General features: G+C 42.3%; 1 protein-coding gene across 1 annotated transcript in view; it reads right to left on the bottom strand.

Moving 5' to 3' along the window:
• Window positions 1–22,952, bottom strand: part of LOC116301985 (uncharacterized) — a 37,777-nt gene that overhangs the window by 9,082 nt on the left and 5,743 nt on the right. The window contains exons 5-14 of the mRNA XM_031711161.1: window positions 22,298–22,485; window positions 21,651–21,824; window positions 20,732–20,848; window positions 19,521–19,613; window positions 18,821–18,985; window positions 18,610–18,663; window positions 18,071–18,159; window positions 17,555–17,712; window positions 16,517–16,629; window positions 15,590–15,699 (exon numbers count right to left, since the gene is read on the bottom strand). Of these exons, the coding sequence (XP_031567021.1) occupies window positions 15,590–15,699; window positions 16,517–16,629; window positions 17,555–17,712; window positions 18,071–18,159; window positions 18,610–18,663; window positions 18,821–18,985; window positions 19,521–19,613; window positions 20,732–20,848; window positions 21,651–21,824; window positions 22,298–22,485 (1,261 nt within the window). The remainder of the gene's footprint in view (window positions 1–15,589; window positions 15,700–16,516; window positions 16,630–17,554; window positions 17,713–18,070; window positions 18,160–18,609; window positions 18,664–18,820; window positions 18,986–19,520; window positions 19,614–20,731; window positions 20,849–21,650; window positions 21,825–22,297; window positions 22,486–22,952) is intronic.

Here is a 22,952-nt window from a genome sequence, read left to right on the forward strand (position 1 = left end):
CTCGTATACACGGGGTTTACCGTGTTAGACCTATCAAAGTTGCTCATGTACGAGTTTTACTATGACAAATTGAAACCAAAGTACGGCGACAAATGCCGACTGTTCTACACGGACACAGACTTTTTAATACTAGAAGTAATGACGGAAGACGTCTACAAGGACTGCGTACCAGACATTGATGAGTACGACACCAGCGAATACCCCAAAGACAGATTCCTTTACTCCGCAAAGAATAAAAAGGTGATAGGTAAGATGAAAGATGAGATGAAGGGGAAACCCATAGTAGAGTACGTGGGACTAAAACAAAGATGTACAGCGTGTTAAAATTAGATGGCGTAAATAAGAAAGCTAAAGGCGTAAAAAAGTATGTGGTTAAGAAAGACATAACCCACGATTCATATTTAAAGGTCTTAAAGACCCGGAAGGAACAAGGACACAAGATGAACAGCATACGCAGCTATGGTCATCAGCTGCATAGCGTTACTCAAGAGAAGGTGTCTTTATCAGCGTTTGATGGTAAGAGATTCTTCTTTGACGAACCCACGCGTGGGACCATCATGAAGATAATACAAGATGGGTTGACCCTTCTTAGCTATTGCACTTTGGATCTGGTAAGTTTTCAAAGACCAATTAGGATCCGTAGCTTTTTTGGATCCTCCTTCTAATTCACCTGGCTCATAGAGATATCGAACCGTGACATCGCCTATTCTCTTTTCCTGGGGGAAGACCGCCCTTGAACTTCTGACGTAGGACTCGTGTTCCACGTGTTTCTTTTTTATAGCATCCCTGGGTTTCATTCCCATGGCCCTGGCCTCCTCGTTGTTCAAGGCCGCGATGACCTGGGGGAGCCTCTGAGTCCATTCCCTGTTGCGTTTGGATGGATCTTCCAGCTTATTGAATCTTTCGACGATGCTCTGACCTCTGTGGTACTCTGCTTCGGCTCTTCTAATCTTCTAATCTTGGTGCCGTGGTCTTTCAGGGTCTTGGTAGCCACGCCCATGAACTCTGTTCCCGCATCCACTTGCAGCAGCTTGGGCCATTTCAAAACGCGCTTATAAATCCTACTTAGGGCTTCTGCGACTTCCCCAGAATCCTTGCTGGTTATGGGTTCGGCGTCCTTGTATTTGCTTGCGATATCAACTACGGTCAAAGCGTATCTATAGGTCTTTCTTCTCACCTTGTCGTGCGGTAAGAAAAGCAAATCCGCCTGATGAACTTCATTGGGGGCATTTACGGTGAAGCTGGGCCTGGGAATGTACTTGGGCACGGGAAGATAAACCTGCCAGAGGGTTTGTTTTTTTAACCAGTTCTTGGCCGTTTCTTCTGATACCCTGGCCGCGGCTGCAAGTTTCTTGATAGCTGACGCTCCTCTCCAATAGCCTTCCGGCCCATAGTAAATCCTCTTGAGTTTGTCTTCTACGCTGGGCATTATATGAATTCCAAGACGAGATTGATCTTTCGCCCGTTGAAGTCCGCCGTCTCTCCGTCCACTTTAATGGTGATGTTTATGCTCGACACCAATTCGCAAGACAAGTCATAGCTTAAAGAAATGGGAGTGTATTCTACCAGGTCAAATGGATTGCCCTTGGGCGGGAATTTTGACATCAAATGAGAGGGCTTTCCGACTGTTCCCTCGCGTGGCTCGGGAACCGAGACTGAGTGGACCAAATCGCAATGGACTTCATAAGAGGATGCAACTTTCTATTTCGCGGGTATGGCCGTGTTGGTAATCGTCTTGCCTGAGACACCTAATAAAGATCCCAATGCATCGTCTTTTCCTAGGACTACTGAGTAATCGTTAGGTAGGTTATGCTTGAAAGTCATTTCGTGCGGCAATCCTGTGGTGAGAGCATAACCGTGCTTAGCTAATTCTTTTGCCAGCGTGATTGGGGTGTAATGTCCATTGGCAGCATTACGCCTTGATAGTTAGATCCTCCCGTATGCTCAGTGACCATGCCATTGATCAAGTTATACCAAGAATTGTACAAAGAGCAACTTATGAGCCGAACCTTATGGGCTTTGATGGGGGGATTCAAATAAGTGGTGAAGTTATTCTTGTCGCTTTCCAAAAAGACGATCATTATATTAAAGGCACTTTACAGTGCCCACGCCAAAGCTGCACCTCCGGCCAGCCCTGCGATACCAACGAAGACCAGTTCGCTATCTTTTTGTTTTTTTGAAGGCTGGTAGTAATTCTTAAACTGAGGTTTACTTAGCCTAACCTCCAGATGCGTCTGCGCATAAAGCTTAAAAGCGTAGTCCGTATTTTCGAAGTTCTTGTCTGCCTGCATCTTATCTGCGTAGTTCTTGTCCAACCAATCCCTGTAAGCTTGTCTTTTTTCATTCCAAGCTGCCACATCCTTTTGATACTTTTCCAGCGCCAAATCATGCCTTTTCCTCTCAGCAGCGCCACTATGATCGCCTCTGACTAATCTATCCAAATATTGACCACCATAATTAGCTCCAGCAAGGGCACTAGGACACCGAATGTGGTTGGATTTCTATAGGTTTTTTCCCCTTTCGATTATTTGAATTAAATTAACGTTATATACTGGTTTACTTATCTTGCGTCTGCGTTCCTTCGTTGTCTTCGTTCGCTGTTGTAGTGCAGACGTTTTCATTCCAAAGGTCAAACGGTTTGAATAGCCTACGAGCGTTACTTCTTTAACGGCGTTCCGTACTTGACTCTGTTTGTACTATACCAACAACAACGCGACCGCGCGATACTCCTTACGTCAGTAATATTCAACCGTCCAGTTAATATGGTTAATCAAATTCACCTTAAGTTCCATATAGAGCCCCGGGGTAGGCTACTAGCCTGCTTGCCATTGTTCTCTCGTCTGCTCGCTTAATCCAATTATTTTGAAAGGTGGGGTGGCAGTGTGTTTACACAGCGATGACAGATGCAGCACCAACGCTAGTGTACGAACCACTGCCGAGCCTAGACATTGGGTAACACGATCTCCCTCGGCCCACACTAGTGTTCATGAGAAAATAAAATATTAAGCGAACAAACAAAACGGAAAATCAATCTTTTTATCAAAAACATATTTGCTTCAATTGCAAAGAAAATTACTAACTTACCTTTTAATATTAGAGAAAAGCATATCTTGAACCCAGGGTACTGTTTACGAGATGAAATATAACTTCACCACCCCAACGATCTGACAGTTACAGTTCAAAAAATATTAATAGGACGGTTGGTAATTCGACCAGTAGGTCATTTTAGGTCACGCTCACGTTGACTGGACGTGTGCAAGCAAGTAAACAAATGAAGATTAGATAGCAATTTCGAAATATCGTACAAATAATTCCTTTATTGTAGTTTATGATACAAAAGGGGAAGTTTCTTTGAGTAAAAGTTGTCGCATGAGAGTGGGGATTTCAGTGTGTGTGGTAATAGCGTTGTTGTAGTTGATCGATGGTACTTAAATCTCTAGTGTCCTGTAGTGTATTAAGTTATGGAGTCCGTAATCTGGTAGTCACGTCTTCCGGTTCGAATTACTAGCGTTCGGGTCCGAGTGTGGGCCGAGGGAGATCATGTTACCCAATGTCTAGGCTCGGCAGTGGTTCGTACAGTAGCGTTGGTGCTGCATCTGTCATCGCTGTGTAAACACACTGCCACCCCACCTTTCAAAATAATTGGATTAAGCGAGCAGACGAGAGAACAATGGCAAGCAGGCTAGTAGCCTACCCCGGGGCTCTATATGGAACTTAAGGTGAATTTGATTAACCATATTAACTGGACGGTTGAATATTACTGACGTAAGGAGCATCGCGCGGTCGCGTTGTTGTTGGTATAGTACAAACAGAGTCAAGTACGGAACGCCGTTAAAGAAGTAACGCTCGTAGGCTATTCAAACCGTTTGACCTTTGGAATGAAAACGTCTGCACTACAACAGCGAGCGAAGACAACGAAGGAACACGGACACAAGATAAGTAAACAAGTATATAACGTTAATTTAATTCAAATAATCGAAAGGGGAAAAAACCTATAGAAATCCAACCACATTTGGTGTCCTAGTGCCCTTGGCTCCAGTAAATGCTAAAGCTGCAATAACTCCGCCTGCGACCAAGGTAGCCACTTATATGTTAGGAAGGTACTTTTCTTTCCGTAGGTAATCCTTTACCATAATGGCCCCACCTACGGCAGCGGTCATCTTAGCAGAATTAGCGAAGCTCTTGCTTGGGTCTTCAGTAAAGTCTTCCTTAAGTACCTTCTTACCCACCCAACCAATACCTGCAACGATGGAAGTAATAATAGCTGCCTCTTCAACAGTTTTCAATAACGCGGTTGACATTATATTACAAAGTGAGAAGGTTATTCCATCACGGGTATTCTGCTTCTCTTAGGAGGCTCCTGCCGTCACATGCACGGCTTTCCATTCCACTTTTGGTTTCGCAGCTTGCCATTGAAAGTAAAGACTGCCTGCAGCCAAAACGACTCCTAATACGCTAATGACGTACCCCGGATTGATAAAGGGTCCTTCGTCCTCCTCTTTTTCTTCTTTTTTGGCTTTGTTCTTCCTGTTTATCTCAGCGAGCTTTTTCCCAGCAGCTACCCTGCCCAGGGACTTAGCTTTGGTGATCTTCTGCTCTTCTTCTTGAGGTTCTGCCTTTGATTCGGGTTCACTCATTTATACTAAGGACTTGAAGGACTAGATAAGTTCTTGACAGGTAGCTTAAAGAGGACTTGGAAATAACCTGGGCGCGACCTGGGTAAGTACTTGAGGATGACTTGATAAGTCACTTGGGGTGACTTGATCAGGTTCCTCGGTAAGTGCTGCAGTGAGTACCCTTTCGACTTCTCTGTCCTTCTTGAAGTCCTTCCAAGATGTTCCAAAGGAACCTAGAACCTCCTTCAAGTCGACATGCTGAGCCACATGAAGTGCCGCAGAGGCGACTGCCATTAACCTACCACACTTCAAAGACAACCACCCACAGGTTATCTTAAGTTCTTGGGCGATGACATAGTCATCTCTTATGTCCTTCTGTAGTTGCTCCACGTCGTCTATGGGCAGCGCAAGTCCAAGCAATTTAGTTGCTAACTTAATTGCCGAGTCTGCTATGGTTTTGCTTGCAAGGGCAGCCTCGTATCTCTTATGGAACTTCTTAACTTCCTCTTCTGACAACTTATTAACTTGCTCATGGGTAAGTTCCTTGCCTATCATTTCTTTGCACTTCCCAGAAGACACAAGGACGTTAAGTTGTTCCTTAAGGTTACTTTCGTCAATTTCCATAGGGACTTCATCTATGAGCTGCTCAATCTCCATATATATTGACTTGATAAGGAAACCTTAAGGAGAAGATCATCTTGGAATGTTGGCGTGTTTTTAGATGCCGCATGTATTCATGCAGCTTTTCCTTACTTATCTCACCGCCATAGTCGCTTAAGATGGTTTCCAGATCGCTTTTACTGGGTGTGTAGAAGATAACCAAAGAGCCTATGTTTTCCCTGAAGGGCTTAGAGACACTCGTAAGCTGCTGCGAGAGCAACCAAACGCTAATATTGTCATTTCTGCCGCTGAAAGCAAGCTTTACAAGCTCGGAAGTCATCCCCACAGGCAATGTCATCCAGTATGAGGAGGGTTTGCGTATCCTTGGGGAATTGTCTATACCAAAACTTAAGATGTCCAGATAACTCATTGGGGTCTAAGATATCTACGAAGAAGTCGTCATCTTTTACGCCTATGCCTTCCCATGTCTTATTGTTCACGTAGGTGGGGCAAAGCAGCACGATATAGTCAAATCGGTATCTAAAGGGTCCCAACAGCTGCTCTACCACGAACTGGGTCTTTCCGCAGCCGGTGGGTCCTACTATCAAAGCATTACAAGGAATATGGTTCGGATCCATTGTATATATGGAGCCCGTGGAAGCAGTTAAGGAGATGGTTAACGTGGTCAAAAAGAAGTCAGATCTGGTAGAAACGCAAAGGGAGGAAATAGACCGACTGCGCGAGGAATTGCATGCTTTAAAGCGCGCAGAGCGGTTTGGTGCTTTAATGACGATGGCAATGTGGGCAAAGGAGTCCGTAGCGGACTTCATGAGGTATCCTTCGTAAATATACATGGATTACGTTTGCGAAGGCTGCGGACAAGAGTTTGACACTCTTGAAGACCTACAGGACCACCTACAATGGATTTATTAAATCCTTATTATATATGGAGTGCGTTGATTGTGGTAAGAAGCTTAAAAGCAAGCAGATGCTACATTACCACCGCAAGAAAGCGGTGTGTAAGAAACCTAAAGAGTTCATATGTAAACATTGTTCAAAGAAGTTCAGCACAAAGCAATTGCTGCAGTATCATTTGCACAATCGGGTTTGTCTAAAGAATGTCTGCAAATAGTGTGATGGGGACAAAAACAACGACGATTGGCACAAAGAAAGGTGTAGAACCAAATACGATCTGGAAGATATCGTCTGCTACAAACATGGGGATCTGGTAGAACGCTGCTGCAAAGAGGAGACTATGAAGAAGTTAATCCTGCGTAAGAAGGAAATAGATATGAACTTTGTCCTGTTTGACAAGGCTGAAGGAGTGCGCTGGGAAAATAGGGAATATTGGGAGCAAGAATGCAATGACTGTGGATGCGTTAGGGAAGGGCAGCATATTTGGCAGTGCTTAGCAGTGAAGGCAAACCCAAAGACGTTTGAAGAATACATGGTTTGGATAACCTACTGGCGGCGTACTAACGAGGCTTAGGAAACTATTTCAAAAGATCCCTTATTCTTATTCGTATTTTATTAAGGACCTGGAAACTATTTCAAAGAAAGGTCTATTATTTATTATGTTCTTATTGAAGGGAATCCGGAAACTATTTTGAGAATTCCCTTATTTTTATTCATATTCTATTACGTATTCCCAAAGAATATTCTATTGCATCTTAGGAATAAAATCATAATAAGAATGAGAAATCTTTTGAAATAGTTTCCGGGTACTTAATAAGATCGCAATAAGAATAAGGCATTCTTCGAAATAGTTTCCAGGTCCTTAATAGAATATCAATAAGAATAAGGAATCTTTTGAAATAGTTTCCAAGTTTCCCTAATAAGAATGCAATAAATAATAGACCTTCCTTCGAAATAGTTTCCGGATTCTTAATAGAATATGAATAAATAATAGACCTTTCCCCAAATAGTTTCCTAGATATATGTTTGCCTACGTAGTAGCATCCTTTGGAGGTTTCCTGGTGGGCGCCTGTGGTTACCTTAAATATATGGACGGCGTCACATGCGAACCCCCAGCAGAATGCCTCAAACCCCGCAAGAAAGTCACCTTCGTAGATAAAAAAAGATATGACTGCCTTCATTGCGGCAGTACTTTTGAAAAGGAAGCCTTTGCAGTTCACTGGTGTCCAGCCGACCCAAAGGCGCACGTGCCTAAGAATGCAGAGGAGACTCCGGCTCATACTTGACTACGTCAAATACCCACCTGCCATCCTTTTTACCATGACTCATGATATGGGTAACCTCCTGCCCTTCGACGGCGTACCTTATCCTATCAGGCGCCCATAAGGAGTACGTCTTCTTTCCATTCTTTAAGACCAAACGCAGACGGTCGATGTCTTCGAAGACCACGTAATTTTTTATATCGTAGATTTCCCCTACAGCCAACTCCCTCCAGTGCGTTTGTACCAGTTTCAGTGCGTTAAACTTGTCTTTGTTCATATATTCTATGGAAGTTTTCATAATGCACGTCCAAGGTGCCCATATTTTTGAACTTCTTGTAGCAGTAACGGCAGGGTAGACGAATCCCTTGGGAATACTCCGCGATACTCCTGCAGATGTCGTCGTAATCGTTGCTTACCATTACTTTGTACCCATTCCTTTCGTACTTGTCTAAGGTTCTCCTTTGATCCTCAGATAATACCCCATCCCCTTTAGGTGTCTTTAACTCCAAACAGAAACCATTGTATCTTACGTGAGCGTTAAGGATTATCAAATCCGGTTGCCCTCTTTGATATCCTTTTTGCCAGCACTTGATTCTCTTACCATCACTATCCTGCAGTTCTCCTAAGCTGGGGGCTATTAGCAGTTGGGGGTAGAATTTGCGGATATAATCTACTACTTTTTTGTGTAACTCAAACTCGTTCTCTATTTTGAACACCAACTTATTTCGACTGTTAAAGCATGCGTATTGCCCCGTCTTACGCAGCGCAGGCAGGACATCTTCAAAGACCCAATCGCGAAATTCCACAGCCTGTGGCAACTTAGAGCTGAATATCAACTCGTAAAGACCGGGCTCCGAAATATACACGGAATGTGGGTGGATAGTAGGAGGGCCCTGTTTTGGGGCCCTTTGCAGGTTTGCCCATCTTTTCTGGTACTTCTCGGACACGTGAGCCCTAATTGCATTTCCGTGACGTTCGTAACCTAACGCCTCCGCTGCCTCCTTTGCCTTAAAGTACAGGTTGTCACCTTGCACTATGTATTGCAGTGTCGTGTCTTTCTTTGTGAAGTTGCGCAACATGGTATATTAGTCGAATATTTTAATACGCAACGCTCTTTAGCTGATTCATTTCTACGCTTAGCTGTGCGTCGCTAACCACGAAGACGTAGCAGTTTATTTTAGTAGCATCGCTTCCTTTGGTGCGCTTGATTTCCAAAGTGATGCCGTCCTGGGTGTTTACCAGCCGCAGACCCTGACCATGCATGGATTCAACGTTGGTGGTGCGCATGTCGATCCATAACGCATACTTGTCCGTGAAGAACTCCTTTGGGGTAATTTGGTCACCAAACTTGCGTGCGACTTCCCGGTACGTATCCGCGGGCTTTATTCCTTGGGAGTAGACCTTGTTAGGTACTCCGTTGATATTTACCCCTACGTTGGTAATATTAGGATTGAAGAACGCCTCGGAGTCACGCAATCCCGCGGTATACGTCTTAGCGAACACCAACATTAGCCCCGTAAGGCTGCGTCGTGGTATGTTAATGCTTTGGTTGATAACCTCTTCGACGTTGTTCGTAAAGCTAAACGTCTTGTACATTACCACGTGGTCGTAAAGGAATGCCTTTCCGGCGCTATATTCCATGCCAGCACTGCGGGCCAACTCTTCGCTGTATACAGTTTCATATTGCAGCTCCAAGTTGGTGATAGAATAGGGATCCACGGCTGCGGAACTTACGTTCTTTACCTGTAAGATGTTCGTAGTGTCTGCTAGGGTCACTTCAAACTGTAGTTCACTCAATTGCCTTGGGTAGTACGCACCATGGTTTGTAATTACTTCGAAGTCCAGCGGGATGACATACTTAGTCCCATAGGCTGACTTTATTTTGTCTTCTCCCGAAGCGGCGGAGGTTGCGCTTCTTACCTTGCGTATGGCTGCGCTTGCTATTCCCTGTTCTATCCTTTGCGCGCGGTCAAAGGCCGTTAACCATAAGTCTTTGTACGTCGTATACAGATCGTACCTGATAAAGTCCAAAAGGGATTCCCCGGCGAACTTGATTCTCATCTTAGAAACAAGGTTTCTACCTACGTTATTGACAACATGACGCGCGTCTGCGGTGCTGGGCTGCACCGTTAGGTCAAACCTCAAAGCCAAGGTATCAGGGACTAATACTAGGTTATCCGTTAGGCGGGGTACGCCTACGTACAAGGTTTCTCCTGGTTTTGCGCTGCTGGGTGTAAAGGTAACCCTATGAAAGGTACGTTCTGCCTTTAGGCCGGCAACCTGCTTAGGTAATACGTTGGGGTTTAACTTTGAGCTTATCATATATAATGGAAGTAGAAGGAACGGATTTTGACCCCACCACCAAAGAAGGCCAAGCAGACATCAATGACGAAGAATTCGACGGATGGACCCAAGGCACGGAAACCGATCCTCTAATCTACGACATGGCTTTGCAAAATTCGTATGGCGAAAGACGGAGAACGTTCAAGGCCGCCCTAAATCGCATGTGGCAATCAAAGAACCCCGGCAAGTCCGTCCCCGAGTACTTGGAACTTCGGGATATGAACGAACCACGAGAACGGGAAACCGTAGAGTGAGCAACGCAGGAGCTAACATATCGCTATCCCCGATTCGAGGCCGACGATGTAAGGCTCACAGAGCGCGGAAACAAAGTTCTCATAAACGTCAGAGACATGAGGCACGCCGGGGCCAACCGTTGGACGAAACCACAACTTCTCTTCGATGATAGTGGCTCAGTCAAGGTCAATGTGGAGAGATTAAGGGGCTTCCGAGAGGCTACCCAGAGTGCGCTAGAAAGATTAGAAACCCTGAACGAAAGGGTCATGTTAATAAGACATGCCGAGGAACTAAGAGAGGCGCTAGAAGAAAGGGAAGCAGATTATACGAGGCAGAACAGGTTGCTTATCGATGCTCAGAAAAGAGAAGTCGACGGCAAGAATAAACAAATAGTAGAGATGAGAGAACAAAGAGACAATGCTGAACGCGAAAGAGACCAAGCCAGAAAAGCCTTCGAGCTCGCTCTGAAAGACCTGGACATGAGCAAGGAAGTAGCCAAAAACTTGCATATCACCATAGCCGGCTCTTTGGAGGAACGGCGCCAGCTGGTTACCGAAATCAACACCAAGGAAGAGCAAATCTGGCAAAAAGATCAGGCCATTGAAGACTTGGAAAGACAAATAGAGCAACAACAGGAAATAATTGCCGACCAAACTCGCCCCGAAGAGGAAAGGGCGGCTGCCCAAAGGGAACTGGAAACCCTACAGGAGAGAGTCGCGGAATTGCAGGGGCAAAAAGACAACCTGGAACGGGAACTAGGGCTTACCACCAAGGAAAAGGTAAAAAGGGCCCTGGTGAAGTATGGCGTTCCGCTGGCATTTGCAGTTGCTATTAGCAGCGTAGTAGGAGTCATCTTGTCCGCGCTTAAGGCTACGGGCGCAGGTGTAAAAAACTTAGGTTCTGGTTTGGCAAAAAGATAAAAAGATGGCAGCCCGCATTCCCGGACTGTTGGGTTCTGTCGTTGGATTGGCACTTACGGCCGGCGGGGAACTGTTGAAGTTCGTGGGCAACAACATTTGGATATTAGTTGTCGCTATCGGGATGGTCCTCCTGAAGAAGATGAAGGGCTGATCTTGTCCTTCTCATCGGGCATCCGGGGCATCCTCGACTGGGGATAATGAAAGACAGTATTAGCGCCACCCTGGTAATTCGGAACTAGCGGCAACACACTCATGGTAGAAATGGGTTTATGACTCCAGGCTGCATTAGCAGGCCTACGACCTATACGATTTATCCCAAACTTACCATCATCAGAAGTGACTTGCAACTTAGCATATTTACAATTGGCTAGCATATGAAAAGTCACTGGCGTTAGGTCTTCAGGGGACCTAGTGTAGGGCTCCATTGAAAAACGGGTAACTTTCCTAGTGTTCGTTGAAGTTCGATAAGGAAGCAAAGGCTTATTATTTTCATCGATAAGTCTAAACCCCACATTCGCATGCGTATTTGCATTAATGCTAATAGTGCAAATGACCAATGCAGTGCCCCCAACTTCAACCCACATTCCAACGTCATGCCAAGAAACATCGTCATATCCCTCTTCATCTACGCGATGGGCGTAATGTGTTTCCCTTACATACGGATTCATGTACTAACTACCGTAAGAGTGCTAATGGTCATTTGGTTATAGATAGTATCCCTTTGATTTTCTATGCTATTTATGCAAACACTCCCAGTGTCATCTACGCGTATTTGCAGCTTTACTTTCCCATGGCAGTCAGCAACTAGGTGAAAAGTCCAAACGGAAAGATTCTCAGCGCTATTCGTTGGCGGCTCTACTGAGAAATGCGTAGGCTCTCTGTTGTTCGTTTTCGCGCGCATGGGCTGTAATACTCCATTGTCATCACAAAAGGGAAATCCTATGTTCGCATTACTAACGGCTCCCAAAAAAAGACTGCATAAAATTAACTTCTTCCCAGAGTAGTTCAAGTCCACAGACATTCCCGTGACATCAACCCAAGATGCCTGGGTGTATTTTTTTTCGCCTGTGTAAGTCGTATAAACGCAATCTACTCCAGCTACGTAGGGGTTGTTCATCGCCATATATGATAACTCAGACCCATGCTTGCAACTGCTAAGCCGGCTTTTAGTAGGTCGTGATCATCCTCAGGTATGGTTGGTAACGTGGGAACATGCTTTCGGGTCGTGTGCTTAGGAATTGGTTTTTCTGCGTGTACCTTCTTTGGCTTCTCTACGAAGTGAGGAATGCCCTTGGTCATGTCGGAGTTCACGTCATTCACCCCAAACTTCATATCCTTATTAGCTCGTTGAAGTTTGTTGTTATAACCCACAACGGAATTGTTGTTGATAACCAAATTACTTGGCATTAACCAACAACCAGGACTCAAGGCATAATCTAACCGCACTTTAGATTGCTGCACCGCAAGTTGATACCTTTGAACTGATTTAGAGATCTCATTCTCAATAACAGCGCTTTCGAAGAGGACAAGGAATACTTGTTGTATTTCCTGCGACGCACCACTGTCATCTACAATGGGGCTGCGGGTGCTAACCTGCGCTCCTAAGATACAATACACGAAGGCTTCGATGCTGCGGTTAATCCTTGCGAGATTCTTTAGGCCCAACCCCTTTGCGGCAAAGAAAGGTGCCCAAGGATACTTCTCTTGACTTTGAACGTAGTAGATTAGATTTCCCTTCGTTCCGCTGCCTCCTAAGTCGGAAAATTCGTAGGAGCTAGGATATCCCATACCCGGAGTTTCGATACTAGCACCTCCGGCATAGGTGTAAGTTTCTCCTAAACCATGGGCGGCACCCTCTTTGTTGCGTCAGGGTTGGTAAGCTTAAACTCATTCCTTGATCGCTCCCATGCAACTTTATCATATTTGTTATCCTTGGGGTCAAAGACAGTGTCACCCGGAAGCGGCGCGCCTAGCTCAAACAATATCCTACGAATGGTAAAAGCAACATGAAATCTTAGGAAAGGAATATGGAACATATCCGCGGCTATACCACATCCCTTAGTGGCAGCCCAGACGGCAAAGTGTAACTGCTGTGGCCAATATTGCATACTAGGACCCGATAACCATTTCCTAGATTCTTTTCCTGTCGTGTGTTTCATGGCAGTTTCTCTAAAGACATCTCTGACCGTCACTGCGAAGGTCGTCGAATTGGTCACAGGAATTTCCAGGGAGGTAACCATCTTAGCAAACTCATCCGCGCCGCCCTTGTTGTCATAAAATGGGTAGCTAAGGGCAGTCTCCATCAAATTCGCAGGAAAGTTGGGCTTAGCAGGTGGCAAAGGCTTAGGACTCAAATCCTTATTGCTGTACATCCTAGAGCCTTGGTAATAAATACCATCGGGTCTGCGCTCAAACTTAGTAGGGTCTGCATGCGGAAACATCTTCCTAAAGGCCCTCCAATTCCAATAGTCGCGGTTGTCATGATGTGGCTGCTCCTCAATGTCATTACCAAAAGCGTCGTACATTAGTATATAATGGATGTTATACCATCGGCACCTAAAATGTACCCAGATATTCCCAATTATCATACTACACCTAACGAAATGAATGCTGAAACTTTAGGCTTAATAAAGCAAATCTAATACTGGCTTACCTCAAGGGGCAGACAAAACACTACGAAAAAGTTAGGAAGAATTACGTTAGAGCCCGCTGTATAAGGTCGCAATAACTTCGGGGTCCATATCCGTCGTGTTGACGGGCTCCGGCTCCGCTACTTCGCTTACTGGACCCGGAGTACTCATAGGGGTTCCTTTGGCTAGTGTTGGGGCAGTTTGTGGTATTGTTTCGGCTGTTGCTACGGGCATTATGAAAAAGCTATAGCTCTGTCAAGGGCTAAAGTAAATACTATTACTGACCTTGTTTCAAAGGCATTGCGTGACAGAAAGATAGACGACGTAGAATTCTCGATTATCCTGGCCGAAGAGGAGAAATACGAAAAGCTAAAGTCCGACATTAGAAATAAAAAAACAATTGTCAAAGATTTGTCCGAAGAGACACGGAAAAAGATATTCCAAGAAGCAAAAGAGGAGCTTCAAAGAAAGCTCGCTCAGTAAATATTTGCTTTGAAAAAAAGCGAGCAGGATTTCATTTGCATATTGAACGCCGGCTGTCTGGTTCATATGCGTAATTAGTTTCTCGCCAAGGTTGTTTACATTCCCAACTTACTTCGGCTTTTTATATTTTGTTCGGGTTTTGGTCGTGTGCTCGGGTATTAGTCGTGTGCTCGGGTTTTGATCGTGTGCTCGGGTTTTGGTCGTGTGCTCGGAAAACGCCGGCTGCTATGAGGGAATGGAATGTTGATGTCTAATGTCGCAACGTAACCACGTCTTTCATTGTGAACAACTTTCCCAATAAAGTAGTTTTTACTGCGTCAGTCGTCTCGGAATCCATCCTAACAGGGGGTGGTTGGGGTAGACTTTGTAAAATATTTCGTAAATTACGTCGAGGTAATAAGGAATATCCTTATCCAGCCGACAAAACATCCACTCGGCCCTTCTCATAGTATCTTCAGAAACCTCGGGAATAGAGTCACCGGTAATTTCAGACAAAAGGTAGGGAATACCTATGTAATATTTCCCTAGCTTTAATTTTTTCAATGTCTTCCTTAAGCTTTGCGGGGTTGGTCCTTTTAAGTTAAGCGCAATCATTTCCATTACTTCGTTGTCAAGGTACACGGGGCGATAACCTTGGATGTGACTCATCCAGTCCCTAAAGTATTTTATTCTCTTATAAGGTGTTTTCTTACGGCCTTCATTGGCGTAATATTGCTCTCTGGTAGCATTTGGTACGGCGTTTGTGATATTTTTGCCGCATTCGTAACACTGCGCTGACGTATCCTCTTCTATTCGCATTTTTTTACCACAACAGACGTACTTATTTGGCTTGGTGGGCTTAAAGCGGGGCTTAAGACATTTCACACAAAAGTCGTAAATTGGGCTGAATTCTTTACATTCTTCGCACTCTATATATAGACACAAATATCTTCACTTGGACCAGTACTTAACGCGGATAATACCCGTACTACCCTAACTTGACGCGGGTAATCCTCGGGTGGTCAACTGCGCTGATACCCCCATTCCCTATACTACTGAAATGCCCCCCCCCCCCCCCCCCTTAGGGTGCTCCGCGGCCCCATATGCAACAAGACCTTCGTACCATCAACCAACGCATTTTGAAATAGCAGTATTTTATAAACTGTTTCTTTATACAGTGAGTGAAACAAATCCCTGGTTTACTAGGCATACGTTCTGCATGTGAAATGTAGACTTTTGTTGCATATATTTCTCTAGACACAATGTGGTCACAATGATCTTTTTGCACCACCCGGGGGGGGGGGGGGGGGGGGTACTGCCCTATATTCGCTATACGGGTACGTGCCGCCAAACAGGGTACGGTTTTCAGCGATTTTACTCTGGAACAGGGTTTATAAAATCGCTCTCGCTCTGAGACAGGGTATATGAAATCACACTCTCTCCTCCCTGGAACAGGGTATCTATTTTCACACTACCGGAAAAGGGAATGGTTTTCAGCGATTTTACTCTGGAACAGGGTCAGGGTTCAGAGGGCTCAGCGGCACATCCCTACCCTAAACGGGCAAGAGTACCCCCCGGGTTTTGAATAAACTTGGAATATTGCTTACTTAGCTGGAAGTGAGAGCTCAAGCCAGTAGAGATTAGCCAATCGTGTTTCTTCTTCAATAGTTCTTTGAATAGCTTTGTGCCATTTTTGAACTTTATCATTATCAAGTATCTAGGGCCAAGAAAATATATTGGTTTAGCATTTACATGAATGGGACGAGAAAATAGAGAACTAACTATTTGTAGGAGTGAAAAGTCTGCCATTCTTAAACACTGAACAATTATTGGATGGCACTTATCGTAATATCATCATCCTCATAATAAGGGGCATTACTTGGCAGCCATGTTTATTCTCATGAGAGTTAAAATCTTTTTTAAGCAGCAAAATGTTTTTTTACAAGCACTTGACTGAATGCGATGGGGCTATGCGTGGTGGCATCTATTGTTCCATTAACATAGATACCACGTGAGAAAGGCCCATAAGTTGTAGATATCTGATGAGGAAAGGCTTTGGACAGTTAATTATGTTTATATATATTCTCCCCAATTATTTTGATTATTCCCTGAAATACTCAAGTCAGCAGGTATGTTTGAATCTTAGTCACATCTGGCCTCTGATTGGCTGTTAACACAGTCTATCTTTCATAGCATTTGAACCTGACATAATAAATGTTAAGGGTTTATGCGCGTGGTGCGATGAAGATAATGATGATGATGATGATAATAATAATAATAAACCGTTTGCAGAAACATGCCAAGTCTCAAAGGCAAAATAGAAGTGTAAATGTTATGGTAGGTCGGATGTTATTTCCTCCCATCTTCAGATGCGCGTGAACAATGCCCATGAACGACCTTAAGATTTCATTTCAGTAGGCTCCACTGGAATGTGTTGACAATAAAGAGGTGATCAAAATGGTGATCAAAATGCTTGGATGCATGCCTATTCGGGCCAGGCATGCAACATCTAATGCCAGACTTTACTTACTCACCTGATATGTTCTTCTTAAAGTGGCAACTAGACCAGCAATCTGACCAATAATAGCAAGATCGTGTTGAAGGTCAGCAAAATGCTCTTGACAGCCTGTTTGTTGACGATATTGCCCTAGAAAAAGAAATACCAATTATGATCCATCGAAAGTGCAACAAATGTTTTCATTTCAGTCATCCACAACATACAGTAAAACAGCAGGCTAGCTGTCAACCCGGGATAAGGGGGTGGGGGGGGGACTCTGGGAAAAAAGTACCGGGGATGCTCGTCAGAAATTTTTAAAAAGACCCCTAAAAGATACCGTAAGTCTTAAAAAAGGGCGTGGCTGAATGAATTTTAACCCCTAAGAGATACCACAACAAACAATATTTACACTAGGCATCTGGCCTATAAAAAGCGCCTGATAGGATAAGCCATATTGATATGCGCTTCTCTCCTTTTCTGACACCGTAAGAGATACCAGAAAATGCTGATTTTCAAAAATTCGCATTTAACACCCTAAAAGATACCACATTTACCCCTAAGAGATACGACAAGCATCCCCGGTACTTTTTTCCCGGAGTCCCCCCCCCCCCCCCCCCCCCCCCCCGGGGGCTGTCAAAAGACAAAATGCAAGCCAAATCAAAATAATGACATTAATATTGCCAAAGAGTGCCAAATGGAAAAGAAAGCCACAGGTGAAATTCAAATTCAATCTGCAATACTCTAATAAGGCAATCAGTATTAATTAATATTAGTGAAAAACATACAACCATGTTCAGGACATAATAAACTGGGCCTGTGAAGCATAGTTAACATTTGGAGTGGGGGAGGGGGGGGGGGTGGTTAATCTGGGGGGTTAGAGAGAACGGATGCCTTCACCCTCCTGAAAATGTTGAAATTGAGGCTCTCGAAATTGCGATTTGCAGTGCTGCAATTTTGAGAGGCAAATGCAACATATTTACAGCATTACAGTCAGGTTAAAGTTTTTGCCAACTTATATTAGCATTGATTAAGCTAGACTGGGTGTAGCCCTAATTTGATAAGTCAAATAAATTACCTCCTTTGGCTTGAGTAACAGTTGTTTTCTGAGGGGTAGCATAAATAGAGATTCCAGGACCATACTCAATAACCTCAACATCACTTAATGGTACATTCCATTTCAGTTTATACTTGGCTCTGACATCAGTGATCAAGTTAGCCACCCTGTCCTTTTTCCTAAATAACAGTATTCCTTGGTAAAAATCATATTTAACAAACCCAGCATATTTTTATTTTATGATATAGAGTGCAGTCATTATACAGTCATAATTATTTTCCCCATTATACATTTTTTGGGACATACAATTCCAATATGGTGTCTATCTCATTCCCTAAAACACCACAGTGCACTGCAACGTCAACTCGACCCAGTTTTTCCTCAACATTGGAATGGTTAGGTAACACAACTACTGGCATTGAAATCTTGGACATTTGAAGCCATTCTATTAAATTATCTGTCAATAAATGTTATTTAAAAATGTTGTCTTGGCTTTGACGTCATAAAACTATAGAACTGCTAGCGTTATTAACATACCCTTTGATAGGAGAAATACACAACAACATGTCAGAAAGCATGATCAGCCTTCGTCGCTTTGTTCGCACAATGGTGTCATCCTCAATTACCTATGAAAATTGATTATCAAACAGAGGGAATATTTCAACAAAGAAATTGAAACAATTTTTTTTTGCTATGTTTGTATTACAGTCTGATACAGGGCAAAATTACTTGATGCTGAAAGGCTAATGAAGGAGGGCTTTTTTCTATAATTCAAGGCCGAATCACTAGAAAATGAAACCTTGAAATATTATAATCCAAAGTTTGATAGAAGAGAGCACATGTAACGAAGAAACAGGTAAAATTCTTTTGAACCATAACTACATTTGATTTAATAGTTCAGGATGATTTACAATGCGAGCCAGATTGTATTGGTTCCTTAAAGATGTTTTTCTGTTGAATTTTGCCAAGGCTTCATGACTTGGACAATATCAAAGCACTTGTGAAATCAATCCTTAATTTTACTGGGCCCCATATGATTACATCTACTGATCTAAATCAACAAGAGTACTACTTACACACTGAACAAAGTCATCTTGTCTGATAAAATATCGATTACCACTGGACAATGGCTGTAAAAAATAAATAAACACCCAATCATGTCAGATTGCAAGTCATTTCCTAACTAGAGCATTAATCTACTGCTGTACACTTGACTGAAAACAGTAAGAAAAAAATAAACCATAGTTCCAGAAAAGGGGATCAATGTTTATAAATGAATATACAAACCTTGCCAATGTGTGCAATACTGGCGTCCAAAAGCTTAACCTTCAGTCTTAAGTCTGCCTCTCTCTTTCTCTCACTCAAGTTGTCAGCAAGATACTCTAATTGAGTCAAAGCCATTTGTAGAGGGATCCGATCAGGATGTTCTACTGGAGTTACCTTGAGCAGTTCCTGAAAAATGTTATAAAAAATGTATTAATTAATATGATTTAACCAAAAAATGTTAAAAAATATAAAGCTTTTATCATTGATTTGTTAACAAATATATTAATATGATTTAACCAAAAAAATTTAAAAATTGTAAAGAATTTATCATTTGTTAACAAATACTTAACATGCCATAAATGGTCAAAGTTATGCAAGTTGTATATTATTTTGTTTACTAAGGCCCCATCCACACGTATCAGGAAATTTTTGTATCCGCAAATTATTTTTTGCGGATATGAAAATGTTTGCATCCACACGCAACGTAATCGAATCGTTTTCACCGTCCACACGTATCCGTTTTCGTAAAATTTGCGGATACGGACACAAAAATTCGCGGACACATGCGTATGCAACCCGTATCCGCAAAAAAAATTTGCAAATACAAAAATTTCTGGATACCTGTGGACAAGGCCTAAAAATTGAATGACATGCTACATTGTTATAACAAGATCTATTCTAACATGTCTTTGTCTCTATTAATCACTTCTTGTTAACTAACCTGCACAAGATCAATAAACTGAGGAAACCTTTTAGTTGGCTTCAACATTAAACTGTGTAATGTTGTACGTTCTCTACAAGCTTGTCGTCTTGCCTATGAGAGAATTGAGGAAAGTATGGTAGTAAGCTTTAACCTGTAGAAACGTCAGAAGGACTTTTTAAGACTTGTGACTCTCACTCTGATTTTTTTTAACGAAACGTATTCAAATTTGTCAAACTTACTTATAGTGAGGTGCTGTCTCAGTAGGGGTGGATCCAGGGAGGGGCAAAGGAGGACTGTTGCCCCCCTCCCTCCTCAGCCATATATAGTTTTATTTGACCAAATTAATGGAACCGATTTACTTTTTCCAAGTTCATTTGCAAAATCCAGTCACTCTCCCCCCCCCCCCCCCCCCCCCCCCTCCCCCCAGGCTCAATATGTTTGGCTGGATCTGCCCCTGCTCAGATAACATGTTTTTGCTAATTGGATTAATATTCAAAACCGCTACCAAGTTCGCTCAAAAACTATTGGTGATAGCGTAGAATGGAACACTGTACCATCTAGTATTAGGCATATTACATCATTACCTTCTTTTAAAGAACACTTAAAGACATATTTTTATAGAAAAGCCTTTATTCAGTTGTTTTTGCAATTCCCATTGATTAACTTAGCTTTTATGTTTCTAGTTATTGTGTATTGTTTCTGTATTCAGCGCAGATGAACATCTTGTGCTAATCTGCGCTTTATAAATGTAATTTATTATTATTATAGCGTTGGTCTGTTATGCGGGAGGTCTTAGTTCAATTCAAGCCTTGGCCGAATTAACACTTGGGATCTTAAAATAACTTAGGAGAAGGTGCTACCTTCGTAATTATATGTAATTACATGCAAATGGTTGAAACTTCAAGTTGCTCCGATGACCACTTAAAATAAGGGTCTCATCTCTCCACACTTCACCATTGCTAACCAATACCGGAGGGATGTTAAAGAACCACGACTGAGGAAGTAAAAAACCCTGGCATTGACCAACCTTGCCTAAAGGCTCTCCAAAATACTCAGTGACTCATAAAAATACACAGCCGTGTCACATGCTTAGCCGAATGATAACCTCTATTTATCATTATCATCATAAAGCTAGTCCCAGTCCTTTGATGTTTTCTAAAATGGTATATTGCAATGCTATTTTCCATCCATTTTAAATATCATTCAATCAATCAATCAATGTTTGTTACCTTTAATAGCTGTGCAAAAGCAAGATGTGTTTTGCAAGCTGACTTTATGGTGTTCATTGCTTTAGCAAAATTGTTAACATACTCACAGTATGCCTCTAGAACCATTGACTTGCAGAACTAAAAGAAAAAGCATTCAATACTTTATCATCTGATACATTGTAATGTCATGTTTGATAGCATCATTCATACTAGATACAGTATAAGTAAATGATGACCAAATTAGTTTTAGCTTGGTCATATATACAGTACCTCACTTCTGTCTTAATGTTACTAGTCAAAATGAAGCAGAAAAGAAAAGATTGACAGGACAAGTTCCTATTCTGGCCAAACATTGTCCAATGACAATGTATGCAGTCTGTGATAAGCTGAAGAATTCAGGGAAGGAACGTTTCTTATTGGGGGAAGTGTTGAGGGATTCCCAAGTTTACTCAGTAAGAAATTCCTGATTCTCTTATTATTAATAAATCAATAAGGAAACAGCTTTCATGGAAATAAAAATGACGACCCTCCCCTCTGAAACTCCAAGTTCCCCCAAAAGAAAAAAAAGGAACATAATATCTGATTTAAAACAATGAAAAATAAATTTTTTTGTATTTTGTATTTTGTATTTTGTATTTATTAGCTTTCCCATTAGGGCAGGGAGACCACAACAGCTTTTTGCCAATCACAGTGGGCGCTGTAGAGCTTAATACGGGCACCAAAGATGGTTGCACCAGCATCTTCAGTTAGTTGTTCTTTTACGTCCGCCTTTACAGGGTTATACAGTGAAGACAGACGGGGCCTACAGTTTTAAGTCCTTGTCCAAGAAGTCTTATACTTAAAATCTGCTTCTTCATAGCATTTATACAATACTTTATCTATTTTTGACTTGGTAATAGCAGTGAGTCATGTTTACACAATATACTAAGTATATACTTACCAATGCATACAAGATATCACCTATTTTTTCTTCAGTGTTCCATTCATTCATTCTTGCAGACAGAGCAATGTTAAACATAACATGACATTCCAACACTTTGTGGATTCCTTGGAATATTATGTCAATCTTGGAGGATTCCAACAAGTCCCTTTCTCTTATTGGTAACTCATATTTCTAGAGAGGAATCATAAAACATATAGATTTCACAATAATGGGGATTGCTTTTGACATAGCCTAACATGGCCAACTCTGACCCTAAGTAAAATGTATTACTGGTTTTAAAAACTAAATGTTTTTGACTTTTTAAATTTATACATGTACATATCATTTACCTGTTAAAAGCAGGAACACACAAGGAATACATGTGTCAGAGGTTTTAAATGCACAGTACCAAAAGGACTAACAGCCTCAGTCCACTTTCAAGACTGAGGGCAGTTTTTTTCCTTTACAGACCAAGTTTAGGCCAGAAAAATAACCTTTTTTCTCCCATTTGAAATTAGGTTAAAAAAGTGAGTTATCCACAATTGTTTTGGTTTCGAAAACCAACACTTTTCACTACAAGTGATCTATCACTAATAGACCACTGGTAGCTCAGCCAGTCACAGCGTGGGATTTGTGTTAAATCATTAGTACATTTCTACTAGTACCTTAATCAGACTGTCCATCAGCTTCATGTAGTCTGCTTCACTTTCCAGAATAAATTTTACAATCTGATATCTTTTAATCTGTACTGAGGTTAATCCTGATGGCATAACAGGCATGACAGGCTGCTGGTAGTTTTCTGTGTCTGCAATGTTGGGGTCAACATAGTCTGACTCTTCTTCTTTTTCTTCTTCTGCAAACCAAATTCAAGGACTGAAACTTATATATTCAGCAAAAAAAAATTGAATACAAGAAAAAAAACTTATTCAAACTATCATATACAAAAAGGATTCAAGAATAGTCATCACAATAATTTTTTTTACCAATCATCATAACCATCACTGAGAAAATCAAATTAGTCCCTAACTGCAATCATTTTTTAAGGTAACTAGTCGTGACGCCCCCTTGTACTGATGCCCCTCTCCATGATGCCCCCAGCGTATACCATGACGCCCCTAGTCTGTACTACCATGACACCCCCTAGTATAAACCATGATGCCCCTGATCTCTCAGACTAGGGGTGTCATGGTACACACTGGGGGCGTCATGGATGGGGACGTCATGACAAGGGGGAGTCATGACCATAACTCTTTTTAATGCACTTCTACATTGTCAAATTAAGTCTTGATTATAATACCAGTAAATTAAAATATTTAAGTA

This window comes from Actinia tenebrosa, unplaced genomic scaffold, assembly GCF_029948245.1.
Source record: "Actinia tenebrosa isolate PJP-AT-01 unplaced genomic scaffold, QUT_ActTen_1.0 PGA_scaffold14__42_contigs__length_11649687, whole genome shotgun sequence".
In the NCBI taxonomy this organism is placed as follows: domain Eukaryota; kingdom Metazoa; phylum Cnidaria; class Anthozoa; order Actiniaria; family Actiniidae; genus Actinia; species Actinia tenebrosa.